General features: G+C 37.0%; 1 protein-coding gene across 4 annotated transcripts in view; it reads left to right on the top strand.

Annotated features, from left to right (window-relative positions):
• The window catches only part of EPHA7 (EPH receptor A7), a 214,161-nt gene extending 200,297 nt beyond the window's left edge, over nucleotides 1-13,864 (top strand). For 2 of the 4 annotated variants that reach the window (XM_056566129.1, XM_056566128.1), the window contains exons 13-18: nucleotides 1,022-1,129; nucleotides 1,328-1,537; nucleotides 5,716-5,865; nucleotides 8,912-9,105; nucleotides 11,418-11,573; nucleotides 11,902-13,864. In XM_056566129.1, the coding sequence (XP_056422104.1) occupies nucleotides 1,022-1,129; nucleotides 1,328-1,537; nucleotides 5,716-5,865; nucleotides 8,912-9,105; nucleotides 11,418-11,573; nucleotides 11,902-12,016 (933 nt within the window). In that variant the 3' untranslated portion in view covers nucleotides 12,017-13,864. The remainder of the gene's footprint in view (nucleotides 1-1,021; nucleotides 1,130-1,327; nucleotides 1,538-5,715; nucleotides 5,866-8,911; nucleotides 9,106-11,417; nucleotides 11,574-11,901) is intronic. The other 2 variants (XM_056566131.1, XM_056566130.1) reach the window with 1 other exon arrangement.
• The last annotated feature ends 3,638 nt before the right edge of the window (nucleotides 13,865-17,502 follow it).

The raw sequence follows: 17,502 nt of genomic DNA, 5'->3' as shown, positions 1-17,502 counted from the left end.
CACGGTAGTACCCCTTTAAAGCTTAATGGTCATCAATATGCTGTACTACAGTTACGGTTGCAGACTGAGGTTCCAGTGATCCTTGTTCATTCCCATGTTAGCCTTACGTACACTCATGTTCAACACAACAAACAGCAAGGAGAATTCACTGCTCGTACTTCATCTTATTTATAGCATCATTAAGAATGACGTCCTACAGGGGTTTGATCAACATAAAATAACATGCTGACTGTTAATCACATAAAGCAATATTCTGTGGAAGTGTAAAAACTGATCACATTAGAGAGTATAAGCAAGAAAGTCCTAGCCATTAATTTTGTCTACATTATGTAAGGTAAATACTTCATGTCATACCAAAGTTTTATAGTTTAAACACGAATAAGGGTCCTTTTAGATGAGCAGATGGCTGTCTGATATGAGCACCAACCATACTGGTGCACATTAAAAGAGCCCTTTATATCACTCAATTATTGAGCGGGCAATGCCAAGCAAACAATACAGTGATCATTCATGAAGCTCTTCAATTCCAGCATTGTAACAATGATTTTTAGGGCCACACTAACCCAGTGTTTGCTGTTTTGTAAGCAGATACTTAGGAGTTTTAAACAGGGCAAAAATCAATCCGAGGATCTCTGGGCTGGCACCGCGGCATTCTCAACGCGAAAGCTTGGGGCTTCCGTGTTCGTGAGGTCATGCCACGCCCCCTCCATTCATGTCTCTGGGAGGGGGCGTGACAATCAGACATTCTTATCCTCTATCCTTTGGATAGGAGATAAGATGTCTAGGGGCGGAATACCCCTTTATGTAATATCCCTCCTCTTAAAAAGTTATCCACTTGCAAAAAAAAAATAGCTTATTGAAGAAAAAAAGAAATCTTCACTTAATTTTTCTTTCCCACATTTTTTAACTGGCCGTAGCAAATTTAGAAGTGTTAAGATTTAGCACTTTTGTACTTGTTATTAATTTGTTCTAGTAAATTTTTATATAAGGCAAACTAAGTTGTGGTCATCTTCTGCTTTAGAAATGTTTGGAATGGTTTACTTCACCTCCAAAAACTAAACGCTCAGGATCTACACAGACAATGCCCTTAAAAGTCCAAACACTAAACACTCCGGGATCAAATGCACAGGTAAAAGCACCTCGGCCATTTCTAGCTTTCATAATTCCCATGAGATCACTGGTATCTAGACAAAGCATTCATTTCCAATTCAACCTCATGAATATAGAGCTTTTGTAGGACACACATTGATGCCATTGAGTCATGTCAGGCATTTCTCTTCAGTACTGAATTCACTCTTAAATGACCATTTATCTTTCCTTTCTTTAGAAACATGATGGACAGTTCACGGTCATTCAGCTGGTGGGGATGTTGAGAGGCATTGCAGCAGGAATGAGATATTTGGCCGACATGGGATATGTACATCGGGATCTTGCTGCACGCAATATTCTTGTCAATAGCAACCTTGTCTGCAAAGTGTCAGATTTTGGTTTATCTCGAGTTGTAGAAGATGACGCAGATGCAGTTTACACAACCACTGTAAGTGATTTATATATGTTTGTATCTGGGTATATTATGTGTAGCTGGTTGCATTTACAGTACCACATATTTTGTAAACTTGGTTCAAAAACAGACAATTGATAGGGGATAAGTTTAAGATTGCATTGGATCAAACTGCTGGGACCCTCCGCAATCTCCTTCATGGCACCCCTGCACTCCCCCCGAAGGGCGTGTGCTGACACAACACGAAGTGGTTGCCGACACGCCTGCTCCATGTATCTCTATGGGAGAGCCGAAGATAGCCTGAACACTGTATCTCCGGCTCTCCCATAGAGATACATGGAAGGGCGTGTCGGCATTCACTTCTTGCAGGGGTTGAAGGGAGAGCCGGGGTGCCGTGCAGGAGGTCGAGGGGGTTCGGCGAATGGGATTCAATACTTATTCCCTATCCTTAGGATGGGGGCTAAGTTTTAACTGCACCACAGTACTTCTTAAAAAACAATTACCTGGTGGAATCTATTGTGTGCTGTTGTTGTTCATCTGAGGTTGTATTTACCTAATATTAAGACCTTCTAGGTACTAACTGGCACCAACTGTACCACGCTACACAGGTTTTGAAAAATCTTCCCTTAAGTATTTAAAGAGAATGTGCTTTCATTTTCCCATGACTGTAAATTTATGGTTTGGTCTTTGTTACTTAAAAATTACTGCTATTTAAAAATCTGAAGCCTTCCAGTATTTATCAGCTGCTGTATGCTCCAGAGGGAGTTGTGTAGTTATTTTCAGTCTGACCACAGTGCTCTCTGCTGACCTCTGTCCATGTCAGGAACTGTCCAGAGTAGAAGCGAATCTCCATAGCATCAATTCCCAACAGCAAACCTGGACAGTTCCTGACATGGACAGAGGTGTCAGCAGAGAGCACTGTGGTCAGACTGAAAATAACTATTCAACTTCCTCTGTAGTATACAGCTGCTGATAAATACTGGAAGGATCAAGATTTCTAATTAGTAATTTACAAATCTGTTTACAAATCTTTCTAGCACCAGTTCATTTGAAAAAAAAATAAAAAATTCCCACCGGAGTACCCCTTTAACTTTCAGCAAATACATAAACATAACCATTCAATTACTGGAGTATTTTTTGGCTTAAAGTGGTACTCAGGGGGAAAACTTTTCTTTTTTTTTTTTTAATCAACTGGTGCCAGCAAGTTAAACAGCTTTTTAAATTACTTCTATAAAAAAATCTTAATCCTTCTAGTACTTATTAGCTGCTGAATACTAGAGAGGAAATTCTTTTCATTTTGAAACACAGAGCTCTCTGCTGACATCATGACCACAGTGCTCTCTGCTGACATCTCTGTCCATTTTAGGAACTGTCCAGATGCAAATGTTTGCTATGGGGATTTTCTTCTACTCTGCACAGCTCTTAAAATGGACAGAGATGTCAGCAGAGAGCACTGTGGTCATAATGTCAGCAGAGAGCTCTGTGTTTCAAAAAGAAAATAATTTCCTGTGTAGTATTCAGCATCTAATAATAGAAGGATTAAGATTTTTTAAGTAATTTACAAATCTGTTTAACTTTCTGGCAACAGTTGATTTAAAAAAAATAAATAAAAAAAAAAAAAAAGAAAAGTTTTCCACCAGAGTACCACTTTAAAGAAGAAGTATCATGGTAAAAACGTATCCTCTATCCAAAGGATAGGGGATAAGTTTTAGATCGCGTGTCTTAGCGCTGGGCCACCTGCGATCTCCTGTTTGGAACCCCCGGCTCATCTCCACAGCGGCGCGTCACGACCCCCTGCCCGTAGCGGGGGCCGCCACATCCCCTCCATATAGCTCTGTGGGAGAGCCGAAGATTGCCGAACGGCTCTCCCATAGAGCTATATGGAGGGGGCGGGGAGCATGATGCGCCACTGTGAAGGAGACGGGGCTCCAAACAGGAGATCGTGGGAGACCCCAGCGCTTGGATCCCCCGCGATCTAAAACTTATCCCCTACCCTTCGGATAAGGGAATAAGTTTTCTTCTATGATACTTCTCCTTTAAATGAACAGACACAGCTCAGAAATTTTTAGCACTTGTTAAAGAAAGGTTTATTACATAGATTTTTGTTATAGATTTTCATTCACTTTTTTATTTTATTTATTTATTTATTTTTGAGCCGAAGCCAGAAGTCAATCCAGCGAGAGGAAGAAGTCAAATCCTTCCTTTATGTTTCCCATTCTCTTTGAATCTGCTTCTGGCTTTGGTTTCAAAAACGGTATAAAAAGTCTGCCACAAAAACACGAAATGCGATGTGTGAAACCTTCCTTAACAGCTATATTTAAATTTGTTAACAATGACAACTGATTTGTTTTTCCTGTGCATGTGTTTATTCCCCAAAATTTTATTTTTATTCCTATTTAAATTTAAATCTTATAGGTTGTAAAACATTTTGGTATAAACTTTATGTAATTTTTATATGACCACATCATTTCTGTACTGTCAAAACAATGGAGGGCACAGGGGATTGCCAAATCTGGTTTCTACGTGGTGCTTATGTGAAGTGGATATGAAAATTGAGAAGGCAAAATTGGTTAATAACCTTCCATTACTCCTGCCTATAGTTGTACATTCAGATAAATATGCAATTATCTTCTATTCAGATAGTTTAACTCTCTGATAGTGGAAGCCAGTTAGAACAAAGACCTAATGCTAATAAACTTGATCTTACAAGATTGTAGGAGGGAAGTTGATAAACAGGTTCTTAAGATGTATGGTAAGGAGACTGGCCATAGGGGGATGGTGAACCAGAACACGGGTTACAATTGTTTTACTTTAGACCTACAATATGACAGGAGGTAAGTTGCCATAAAAGATATGAACAAATTTACAGCTATGGCACAGTCCACGTTTTAAGCAGTGTAGACAGTTAAATGATCTACAAATTACTTTGCCTCAACCTCTAAACTGTGAGTGCTACATATATATAAAAAAAACTCAATGTGTGTATGTTCCAGCATCACGTCCAAACGGCTAAAGATATTAACATGAAACTTGGCACACGTGTTACAACAAACATAGGACAGGTAATTTAACCCCTACTCATCCCCATTTGCCAAGGGGTCGGGGTTTTTTGTTTAAAGTCCCATACAAGTCTATGGAAAATATATGTTCTGCATAACTTCCAAACAGCTGGAGGTATATCGATAGTACTTGGTCACATGTTACTTATATGTCCACTTAAAATAGAGGATAGTTAATTTAACCCTTAACTACCCCCATTTGTGAGGGTCAGGGTTTTTGTTTAAAGTCCCAGGCAAATCGAATGGAAATGTATGTTCCCACATAACTTCTATACGGCTGAAGATATTTCAATAATACCTGGTACACATATCACTTATATGTCAAATAAAAATATATGATAGTTAAATTAACCCTTACCTACACCCTTATATAAAAGATGGGTTTTTGATTCAAGTCCCTTGCAAGTATATGGGACTTCCAGTACCTTACTCCACAAGCTCCGCTCTGCATCTCCTGGTAAATGCGTTCTGAATGTGTCAATCCGGCTTGCAAGCCACAACCCATCTAACAAAGACATGTCCACATTTTAAGCCCCACCCCTTTTATTATCTACCCTTTTTGTGCATCGGTCTGACTTGCATATCATGCCCAGTCCCACAAAGCGATGTTGCCTTCTATTTTCAGCTTACAATATCTTCATCACAAATCAGTCCCACCTGAGGACAGGATATGAGGATGGCACATAAGGACGGGATATGAGGTCAGGATATGAGGACAGATTATGGGGTTGGGATATGACAACAATATATGAGGATGGGATATGAAGTGAAAAGCTTCCTCCTTTGTTTATTTTCCTTCGCAACAAGGATTAGGAAGGAAAAACCGGGCAACACAGGGTACTCAGCTATTTGTATATAAAAAGAGAGGATATATAGCTTGTCATACACTTTATAGGGTGCCTGAACTAACCTCATAAGACTAGAAGCCAAAATATTTATATTAAAAAATGCAATTTTGGGTCATCAATAAAAGTGGACAGAAAAATAAAAAAAATTCTGTCCAACTGCTATTTCCCCACCATTCACTATCTTTTTATTGATAATTTCTTTTTTTTATGCTTTTGGTAGAAATCTGCTTAATTTTTTTTTTCTTCTTGTTACTATACACTATATGATTTTACTATGTTTCAATTAATGGATTTCTATTTAAATTAGGGAGGAAAGATCCCAGTTCGATGGACAGCTCCAGAAGCAATTCAGTATCGCAAATTTACATCAGCAAGTGATGTATGGAGTTATGGAATTGTAATGTGGGAAATTATGTCATATGGAGAAAGGCCTTACTGGGATATGTCAAACCAGGATGTAAGCTTTTTTTACTTTATTACTATTTTACTGGGGTTTAGGACATGTGACTGTGTTGTTATTGCCAGCAAATAATATGTAAATGTTGTTTTTTCCCATGACACAACATAAAACAGTGGCATGTTTATATAGTGTAAAATCTAGCTGATTGACTTCAATTACATGAAGCCTTCTTATGCATGATTGTTTTTGATACAGAGATCACAAAGCCTGAAAAAGATATGAAAAGTTTGTGACAAGCCATCTTTTTTGCAAAGTTGTTAACATCTGACAGGTCTCAGTGTCAAAGATTTCATGGACTGTCAAAATATGTGCAAACAAATCCTTGGGGCTGGGAAAAAGAAATATTTACATTCCCCTAGGTACTCCGTAAAGTTTTATATCTTTGACACCTTCCTCAAACTCTACCAGCAAACATAAACATCTCTGACAAGAATATAAAATGATTGTAAAGCTACAGCTGCTTAACATTCAAACAAGCGCATGGGAAGTAGGGTTTATCATTTATTGTTTAGCTTGCAGAGTTAGGAGACTCTCATCTGTATTTATCCCCGAGCTGGACATAAGCTGTGAAGAGATTCAATTCAAGCAGTCAATTCATAAGTCACTTGCTGCAGTGTTCTTTAAGTTTAATTTAAAGCATGTCTTATCTTGAGAAGCTCTCCAATTGACTTTCAGCTTTTCGTCTTTAACCGATGTCTCTAATGTCACACTCGTGTTTGTAGCGGAATTAACAAACGTGTTATTGAACAGTGATATCTACATAGAATCTGGTTCTTAACAGTGTATGGGCTCATCAGGCAAATAATTCTGTGACACACTGTTATTGAAGACTGTGAGGCATATCTATTGTCTTTCATATCACATAATATGCCCAAGAAAGGACATTTGTTTATCGTCAGTTTTCTTGCTGTTACTGCTAATCCTTGTTCTACTTCATCTTACTTACAAGGAAAAAGGGTCACATTTTCTGGCCTAGCAAAGCTTTATTTTTTATACAGCACTTTTTTTAAGTATGCCGAAAGAGAACAGTTTCTATCCATAAACTAACATGCAGCTGCTTTTGTTAGGAAGATAGAAATAGGACAGAATCCAAAAAGGCCAAAACCTACTGATGTGAATTTGGAATTTAGATTGTAAGCCACAGTGAGTGATTTTAGTGATAACAAGCTTTTTACAGTGCTGCAGTATATGTGTGCACTATATAAATACGGTATACAAATCATTATTATTATTACCCACACAGTTTTTCAAAATAGTCCAATATTAGTAGTCACTTTTACTGTTAATGTACACATAATCCTCATTATCATATCAGTCGCTCATGGTCAGTAAGGTCAAAACAGGCTGTGTAGAGGGTTATATGCCGGATTTTATGCAGACATCCAGCAGAAGAAATATCTATTGTGGTATTTATGGTTCTTCAAAGGCGCCCTATGGGTAACGTATGCCACTCTTATGGGTATCATATGCCACTCTATGCCCGTACAGTGGTCTGCATTGGAGGCAGGTGTTGGTAAATATTCCTAACATATATTATTCTGCCTTATTCTGTTCATATATTGATTATGTCTACTTGTATTTCTCCTCAATACATTATTTTTATTTCGTAAAGAAGAATATAAAGAATATGTACAAAATAAATAAGTAATCATGTAAGATCAAATCATGCATGTGCAGTACTATCACATTTTTATACATAAAGGTAACATTTATGTGGGAACGAGAAGTCTATAAATTTATTTTATTTATAAGTAAAACATCTTAATTTTCCATATTCAGATATGAGTTCACATATGTTGAAATAAAAATCCATTTTATTTATGAAATAGACCTTTCATTTTGCTGGATTGCCATCATGATAAGAATTAATTGGCGCTCACCAGTCAAACTTGTTTCCCCTGTTAAGGTTGAGAAAGTCTTTTGTGTCTCACTCTTCCCACAAGTCAATTTCAGACAATCCTTCACTGCATGATATTCAAGAACATGAATACTACACCAGTGTTTTTTCCAAGTGCTTTATAACTCAATGTCAGTGACATGAATTACCTTATAACATCATTCTAACCTTTTACATGTCCCTTTGATTGATTCTCTCTGTGCATTTCTACTCAGGTCTCCAGGGTTTAATGAAGTTTGCAGCAATATGTTTTAACTTAACCACCACATTTGCAGTTAAAGGTTTCTCTATTATGAAAGCAAGACTCAGCACAAAACCACAGTGGGATCACGTTTAACTCTTTTTGTTGCGTTATCATAGGTGTGCTCCATTGAATGAATTGTTGAGTTGTCGAGAAGTTTTCCCTTTTCTGTTTCTGAAAGTGGTTATTTCTGGTGACAATATAATAATACGTAGGGTACCTCTATGAAGTCGATAAAAGCAATGTTGGTTGGATTAGTTGTTAACTGTTTTATTGAGTATGAGTAGTGTCTGATTTCAAAACATTCCAACAATATGTAACAGTTGTTTTTTTCTTTTTACAATGCATTTGCACATATTTTTAGATATTCTGTTTTTATTTGTCTTATTATCATATGCAAAGATGTGCCACCATACTCTTGTGCCACCATTTGGCTGTTTTTACTGGCAAATTTTTGTTACAAATCATAAACGTATAAAGAAAAATCAATGACAAATATGTGATTAATCTCAGATCTTCATAGATCATGCAATAGTGTTTATTGGCAAAACAATCCAATAAATGTAAATTTACAGAGGGCATTGCTGATTAGCAGATGTCACTAATGAGAGCTGTTGATTGGCTGCAATGTCAGTCCTTGCCTGGCAAAACCATCACATCTTGGCAAAACAACACTTGAAACCCCTGTTTAATTGTAAGTGGTTTCAAAATCATCCAATTTAGTTGGGCCATAAATAACAAGTGATGAGTTAGCATAGGAACTCTATTATTTACTCTGCATAGGGTACAGAAAGATTATAAAGTAGTAATGTTCATTGGAAGAAGTTAATTAAATGTATAGACTATGCAAATATAAAACACACTGATGTTTCTTTACACTTACCCTAATGCATTTTTGGTTGTAGGTTATAAAGGCTATTGAGGAAGGTTATCGGTTGCCAGCACCAATGGATTGTCCTGCAGGTCTTCATCAGTTAATGTTAGATTGCTGGCAAAAGGAACGTGGAGAACGACCTAAGTTTGAGCAGATTGTTGGTATTCTTGACAAAATGATCCGGAACCCCAACAGCTTAAAAACCCCTATGGGAACTTGTAACAGGTAAGCAAACATAAAATAGTGCAATGAGAAAGAGGGCTGCTTAGTTTGGCAAAGTAATGCCAAGTTATTAAATATGCCTAAGTATTTTTTAAATATACATTAGATTTACACAGATAATGAATCCAATTGATGAAGAACAAATCTATTTCTTTACAATGTCGGAGGTATATTTTATGTGATTTTTTCACTTCTACCTCCTCCTTGTTTCTTACCTCCGTAGTGACCATCGATATGTCTTATTATTTCTGTCAATAAGGGGTCCTATTCTAGTCTGCTCCTTTTTATGGCAGGGTATGGTAGTGCAGAGTATTGTGGAAGCTCAGCTATAACATGACAGCTGGGCCCCTGCCCCTACTTCTGCTTCTGGTAGTTTAACCCTTTTAAATGTTGCAGTCAAACTGTGACAATTAATGTAAAGAGTTTCTGGGGATCTTTCACCCCATTGGCACCCTAGCGGCACAATTGCAGTTTGCTGATGGGTTTTCATAGCAGTCGGGGCCTAATAAAAGACCTAGGTCTGCTTTGTCAGTGTGCCTATGCCACTGTGCCCCAGGGATAATACACTTCCCTATAATAGTAGTGCAGTGCACTGCACACACAAATGATGTTTCGGCACTTATAGGTGTTCATACTCCCTCTAAAAAACAGCAGCAGCATGGAGGCCATTTTGGAGCAGAAGTGAGCATTTAAAGCCCTGGGATAAGTTTCTTCTGTGTAGTCTCTGCAGCTTCTGCTCTCTCCAGTAACTCCCTATCCCATCTCCCTCCTCACTCCTCCCCTCTCCTTAGATTTATATTGGCACCTTGAAATTTGATCTCAGAGTGAGCTACAGGTCTGTCTTGTAACCACCAGACATAAACAAGCTGCTTTTGCAGAGTAAATAAATGTTTAGAAGAGGAGGGGAAGGAAAGAGTCTTCATAACAGGAAAAAATAGTATTCACATTTAACAAATGAATGTAAATTGGATGTACATTAAACTTTCTTTCCCGCCTGTGGCAGTTCTAATGTCTCTAACCTATTGTTCATCCAAACTACAGAGTTGAAGAAAACATCAAACAGTTTTTTGCCTGTCTCAACATATTTTTACTGAATGTTTAGCAAAATGATTAGTTTAACATATGGCTAACACAGTTACTTTTAGAAACGTACAGATATATTGAGACAAAGCAATATGAAATTCTTTAAGACTGTGTCAGCTTTAGTTGACTCTAAAGAATGAAAATCTGTTTATCTGGTGCTCATGTACAGTATATTCATCCAAGGTCTTTTGAGGATCACCATTTCAGAATAGTTACATTTCTATATATTACTCAGTTTGAAAGGAGAAACTTGGGGATACTGCCAAAACTTAACCACAGAGTCATAACACAGGATTCATTTCCACTGTAGTTTTCTTAAAAAGACACCACATACTATGCATATAGACCTTTTTATACATGTGCTATAATTTGCTGTTCACATGTATTAGCTGACATATTGCTTCTACAGCTGAAATCAAATGATTTTTTACTCATCGATTCCAAAAGAGCAGTGTGGTTGGTGGCCAAGATATAATTAGGCTGCAGCAGAACCTGGCTTAGCTTTACCTAACAGATTTTTTGAATAGCACATCTTTCTAATATGCAGATACCGGGATACACTGCCAAATTTCCATATATTTCTGAATGCCGAGCTACTAAAATATGAACACGAATACAAATTTGGAGAATAAAAAATGTGTATATTTTTACATACAGTAAAATAAATCTTTACATACCTTAAGTAAATTTTGGTATCCTCTAACCAGTCATTTATATGTTGATATAAAAAAAAAAAAAAATTAACACTCAAATGTTATTTTGGTTCCTAAGCAAAATAATTGTAATGAAACTCAATCCTGTAACCTAAAGCTCCCTGGTCCCAGTGAAGAATCTGTAACAGGGCCCCCCACCTATCAGGTGCTACTTTGATTCTTCTTATGTTATAGAGGTGTGTTTGGCCCCCACTTAAGGCACCAAGTGTGACTGCTGCCTTTGTCTGCCTTTGTCAAATCCCCAGTAAGCTAAAGTTAGCTAAAATGACCTGATTCAGCTTGAACTTACTGTAGACGCCACACGTACACTGTAAGGGACTGTATTTATCTCTTTATCTGATTAATCTGACATTTCCAAACATGCACAAAATAATAAATCTGCCTTTTTATTTTCTCTTTCAAGTGTAAAGTGTGGTAATAAATGTAGTTTCTATTCATGGTATATTGTACATTGTATATACTCTGGTATTTTTTCAACCTTTATGAACTATGTTACTATTCTCTTTTTAAAATGTTTAGACCAGTCAGTCCACTTCTAGACCAGAACACCCCGGATTTTTCCACCTTCTGCTCTGTTGGAGAGTGGTTAGAAGCTATAAAGATGGAACGATACAAGGAGAACTTCAGCTCTGCAGGTTACAATTCACTTGAAGCTGTTGCCGGAATGACAATTAAGTAAGTATAGTATGAATGATATGACCACATGCACTAAACAGTTACGGCACAAAGCCAGGACCCTGAGTCTTTATGGGTCTATAAGTAATATTTATTTAATAAAAGATCCAGTTGAGCATCAAACAGAAAAGGCACACAGGCACATTATAAGGCCAAAGATTTCTATGAGCATTATAGATTAGTGATACAATTGATTTATAAGTAGGGACCCGTAGAGTGTGTGCCCAGGTGTTTACGCATGTTAAAATATATAGTATATACAAATATTCATGTATTGTATGTGGTTTTACCTTGTAAACTTCATAATTTTATTTTGTTTCCTCTACAGTGATGTCATGAGCTTAGGAATTTCATTGGTTGGCCATCAAAAGAAGATCATGAGCAGTATTCAGACTATGAGAGCACAAATGATACACCTTCATGGAACCGGAATACAGGTGTGATAGACAAGCCTCCCTCATGAGGGAGGTAAGACTATGAGACAACAGCACTGGCCTTCACTACACAAGAACTGCTGCTAGAATCTGCTCAGTTAACTGAGTCCTCTCTACTACTGCGATTTGTAGTAGATAAAAACCAACTAGATCCTCAAGCACCTACAGACTTGAACTCCTAAGTGCCACCAAACATTTCCTGCGAGAGAAATTTGGATCAGACTCATGTGGCAAGGATGACAGCAGTAATAACAAAGTACTACCTGACTAAAGAACAAACAGAGCTCTCTAACCTCCTTTTTGCCCAATGGACTTTTTCAAATGTATTGTACATAATTCATTTTAAAAAAGAATATATTTGTTGGACAAAATCTCAAGATTAATGGTAAATACGGCAAAACTATTTTCCTGAAGCTGTGTTTTATTATATAATCTTATTTTTTAATGTGTTATTCTCCTTCATTATTTTTTTTTTCTCGGAGGGGGTTGGTCGATAGGTTTAATTGCACATTTATTAGGAGACTAATATCCTTAGCATGGTTAGTTATATTTTGAATGCTGTTATTCTGGCATTTTGCTTAGATATCTATGTAGACATTGGCAAATCAACAGCAGGCAAGTAAAAACTTTGCAGGTTAATAACCATTTATTTTTACATATTTTCTAAGGACTTGCTGAATACAAAGCAATAATGGCACTCTGTGCGGCCATGGCACCTTTGATACAGAATACATAATGAAATTATTAAGTCATGAAAAATTGCTAAAAATTGAGAGTTACTTAATTCTCTAAATAAACAGGGTCTCCTAAACTACATACTAGAAACTAGTACTGTAAAATACCAAGCCTTCCCTTTTCGAATGTCAAGTTCAATAAAAAAAAAACTAAAAAAATAAATGAAAGACTCTCGTGGCATAGTCACTGTCTAAAACCTTCCACTGCCTGCAAACAAGTGCAAGGTGACTGAGGAATCAAATTTTTTTGTACAACAATAGATTTGAAATAGCCAAAATATATTTTATACAATATATTGTTGAATGCAATCCATGTTTGATTGTACGGTTTTAGATTTTATATTTAGCTCTATATATCAGGGTGACAAGGGTAACACTTTCGTTTACCACCTGGAGATGGACATCCAAGAACAGAAGTTTATCGTAAAACACATGGTAGTTAGAACGGAGGTTTTTTTTTTGTTTTGTTTTTTATTTGGTACCTGATGAACAGAGTTTTTTTTCTTTTTCTGTCTACCGGAAGCAATAATAAATTGTGTCTTTCTAGATATTCCCTTTGTGCATATCTTTAGAGTAAGAAATATATTTGTAAAATATGTTTAGATGGTGGATGACCCATCATGTAGAACAGATTTGATTTGTTTAAAGAAAGATCCCAGGGATCTATCAGAATTTGGTCTTCTTTGATTATGTGGGCATCCACAGAATTGTAAATGTTTCAGTGTAAAGTGTGTAAATTTTATTTATACTGTCTTGTTTTGTATACACATTTCTCTGTAGTGAGCTCTGAATACATCGAAAATGCACTATATTTTTCTATTTTACTTGCAGAGGTTCATAAAAACAGGTATTTCAATGCTACATAATGTATTTTACCATATAGGACCAAAGATGGCTGCAGAAAACACAAATGGATATACTCTTCTGCTTACTTTAATTTCCAGTCATTTAAATCTCTGTACATTGTTATTTTATGACATTTTATTTATTTGATTGTTAGAATAAAAAAAAAGTAATTTCTAAGATGTTTCCTTAAATATAGTAAAATACATTTACAAATTTCCATTTCATAGACGCTTCCATTTGTAATCTTTGTAATAGACTGTAAATATATTTTTGAACTATAGTGTAGTCTTTTGGAGGATTATTTGTGTTTCATTTTTAAGGGACCACCCAGGATCAGCCTTTTATTGAAAAATCAAATATCATAGTGTGAGGTATTTCTGCCCAGCAGGGCCAGTAGCTCATGAGAGACATGCTGTGATGGTGTCCAAAAGTCATTTTATGGAAGTATGATAGATGCAACAATAAGAATGTGTGTGTGTGTGTGTGTGTGTGTGTGTGTGTCTATAATATTTACAAAAGTGTCTTCAACAAATTACATACATATACAATGAAATTACATATGACAAAAAAAAAACAATTTCTAGAAGTTGCCTAATATTGGGAAATTATGCACACAAAATGTAAAAGAAGTATAGCATCTGTTACATGCCTTAGTATGCAAATATAATAAATATATCTATAATCTAATATAAAGAAAAGCACTTAAGGCCTATATAATCTTATACATTTTTGCATATTGATCACCAGCATTTATATGAAGATAAACTGTTAATATTAAATCCTACATACTGTTTTATGCTGCTTGAATACTATGATTTAGTCTGACACACACAGACATTTCCATAGTTTAATAAATGCAGCTGGGACCCATGTAACTTGTCTTTGGGGCGCTTCCCGTTAGCTGCTCTCTGCCCTGCCAGCCTTGAGTGATGCGTTTCTTATGGCTGCATGAACAGATGCAGGAACTACTTAGCTGTCCTGGCAGCCTTTTTGATTTCTCCGAAAAAGCTTTTTACAATAGATCATCGTGTTCTGAGACCCCGCTTCCTGCATCTGTTTCATGCTGCTCAAGGTTTGGGCAGCATGAAGCAAATGACAGGTTTCCTTTAACCAGAAAAAAATTAGTTTTACTGGGCTGTAATCGCCAGTCTCCTGTAGTTCTATAGTGATAAAAGTTAAAGAGAAACTGAAAGCTTGTTAGCCCACACTAAAACCAATATACTGGGTTATAGATAGCTCACCCATTTGCATACTCATCACAGCGGCAGGATGGACAGTAAATATTGAGGAGGCAGTGGAGCTTGGCGAGCTGGCTCCCCACCTCCATTGTGAAGAGCTGTGCAATAGGAAAGAAGATATAAACAGCAATAACTCTGCAAGTACTTCCTCTTTTTTCAAGCTGTTTGCCTGCACTATGACATAATTCATTAGGTTTAGTGCGGGAAACAGACTGTCAGTTTCTGTTTAAGTTGATTACAAGTTAAAGAGAATATTGTGTTGGTGCAGCTATATGAACACTGGCCTTAGGCTGTGCCTCCATTTGGCAGATTTGGAGGGCAACTGCCACTTCAGTTTTTGAATTAAAGCCAAAGTAAGTCCATGAGGAAAAAGAAGTAGAAGTACTTTCTTTATATTTCACATTATTTTTAAATACACGTCTGACTTTGGCTCAAAAACTGCAATGGCAGCTTTCCAAAAAGTGCCAAGTAGAAAGCCTTACTTATATTACGAAGGGTAGGGTCGTGCATGTCGTATTTGCTTCTGCATAATTTTCTACCCATCGGGTAGAAAAATCATCAGCAGCAAATACGTAGCAAAATACTTAAAGGGGTACTCCGGTGAAAACCTTTTTTCTTTTAAATCAACTGGTGGCAGAAAGTTAAACATATTTGTAAATTACTTCTATTAAAAAATCTTAATCCTTGCTGTACTTATTAGCTGCTGAATACTACAGAGGAAATTATTTTCTTTTTGGAATGCTCTCTGATGACATCACGACCACAGTTCTCTCTGCTGAGAGCATAATAATAACAAAAGAATATATAATAATAACGCTTTATTTATTGCTGTCCTTAGTAGGATTTGAACCCAAGTCCCCAGCACTGCAAGGCAGCAGTGCTAACCACTGAGCCACCATGCTGCCCTTAGCATACATCTGCTATGCATGGTTGCTAAAATGGGCAGAGATGTCAGCAGAGAGCACTGTGCTCGTGATGTCATCAGTGTTCCAAAAAGAAAGGAATTTCCTCTGTAGCATTCAGCAGATTGGAAGGATTAAGATTTTTTAATAGAAGTAATTTACAAATATGTTTAACTTTCTGCCACCAGTTGATTTAAAAGAAAAAAGGTTTTCACCAGAGTACCCCTTTAAATAAACATATTTTTGTTTTGTTTTTTGGGTCCATAAAATTACTGACTACTGCACTTTAGAGAGGATGGGAAAAGAAGTAAAAAATACATAGTATTACCAGCATAACCAAGTAAAACCTGTTTTAAAGGACTCCGACTATATCAACGACATTTATTTTTTACTGATTAAAGGCAGGTGTTTCTTTTTTCCTCAAAATTTTCTCATATTGCCTCAAAATTTCCACATGCTTTCTTGTAGCTTCTAACAGCTGTTTAGAGCTGACTCAATAACTTTGGTTGGAGAGTTTTAAGGCATATGTTTTGATCTGTGCAGAGTTATGGGTAAGGGGAGGTAAGATGTGAAGATCACCTTATCATGTGAATGGTGTGACCCTGTGTTATCTGTATACTCGTATTGACTTTTATTGTAATCCTGCTTGTGATGATAAGTAGGAGAATGCTAAAATGTTTGCTCTATAAAACAGAATGTGTCAGACTATAATTAGGCTTATTTGGCCAGAAATAAAAATTGCAGATTTTTAGGATTATTTTAAGCTGAGCAGGCTTCATACGTGGTGGGTCCCTGCTGTTTTCAGCAGCCAGGACCCATAGCTAATGTCAGACATCGCTGATCAGTATAAACCCTTTAGAAGCTGTGATTTAAGTTGATTGCGGTGACTAAATGTGAGATCAAGACCACCACAACAAAATCAAGGGATCCCGATCGGCTGAGATGATGGACGAAGGGTCCCCACCTGCCTCTGTCCCATCTGATCAGTGGCACAATCCTGCACCCAGCCTGCATTTATGAAGTGCAGATAACCCAGATCAGTGCTGTGCTCTAACTGGTTCAGTGAATGCAATCAAAAATTGTGTATAATAGTCACTTATGGGGACTAAAAATAGGGGGGAAAAATTTGGGAAATAAAAAGTAGATAAGCCTTTTCCCTGATAAGTTTTATTCACCCTTTTTCAAAATTTTTATTAAAGTAAACCTATTTGGTATTGCCGCCTGCTTTAATTTATGAACTATTAAAATATAACATTATTTAAATCTTGCGATAAACATTTAAAAAAAAAAAGTCCAAGAAATAGAAAAGTCCAGAATTGATGATTTTTGGTCACTTCATATAGCAGAAAAATGTGATCTCTCCTGCAGCACCACCTGTCATCTGGTGCAGTGAACGAACTTCGCTCCATGCCTGATGACTGGTCATGCATGGGTGGAGAATCGTGATGTCACGGATCCGCCCCCTTGTGATGTCAATGCAAGTCTATGGGAGGGGGTGTGGTGGCCATCACACCCCTTCCCATATACTCGCATAAAGAGGGCGGGGTCATGAGGAGTCATTAGGCACGGAGCAATGTTTGCTCCGTGCACCAGATGATGGGGTGCTGCAGGAGAGATTGTGGGGATACCCAGTGGCGGAACCCCAGTGATCAGCCATCTTATCCCCTATCCTTTGGATAGGGGATAAGATGTCTAGGGGCGGAGTACCCTTTTAAGTTAACACCTTTTACTAGATATATTTAAACAGGTAAGTCAAAATTAGAATAATAAGGACC

Source organism: Hyla sarda, chromosome 3 (assembly GCF_029499605.1).
Source record: "Hyla sarda isolate aHylSar1 chromosome 3, aHylSar1.hap1, whole genome shotgun sequence".
NCBI lineage: Eukaryota > Metazoa > Chordata > Amphibia > Anura > Hylidae > Hyla > Hyla sarda.
This window is presented reverse-complemented; position numbering and strand designations above follow the sequence as displayed.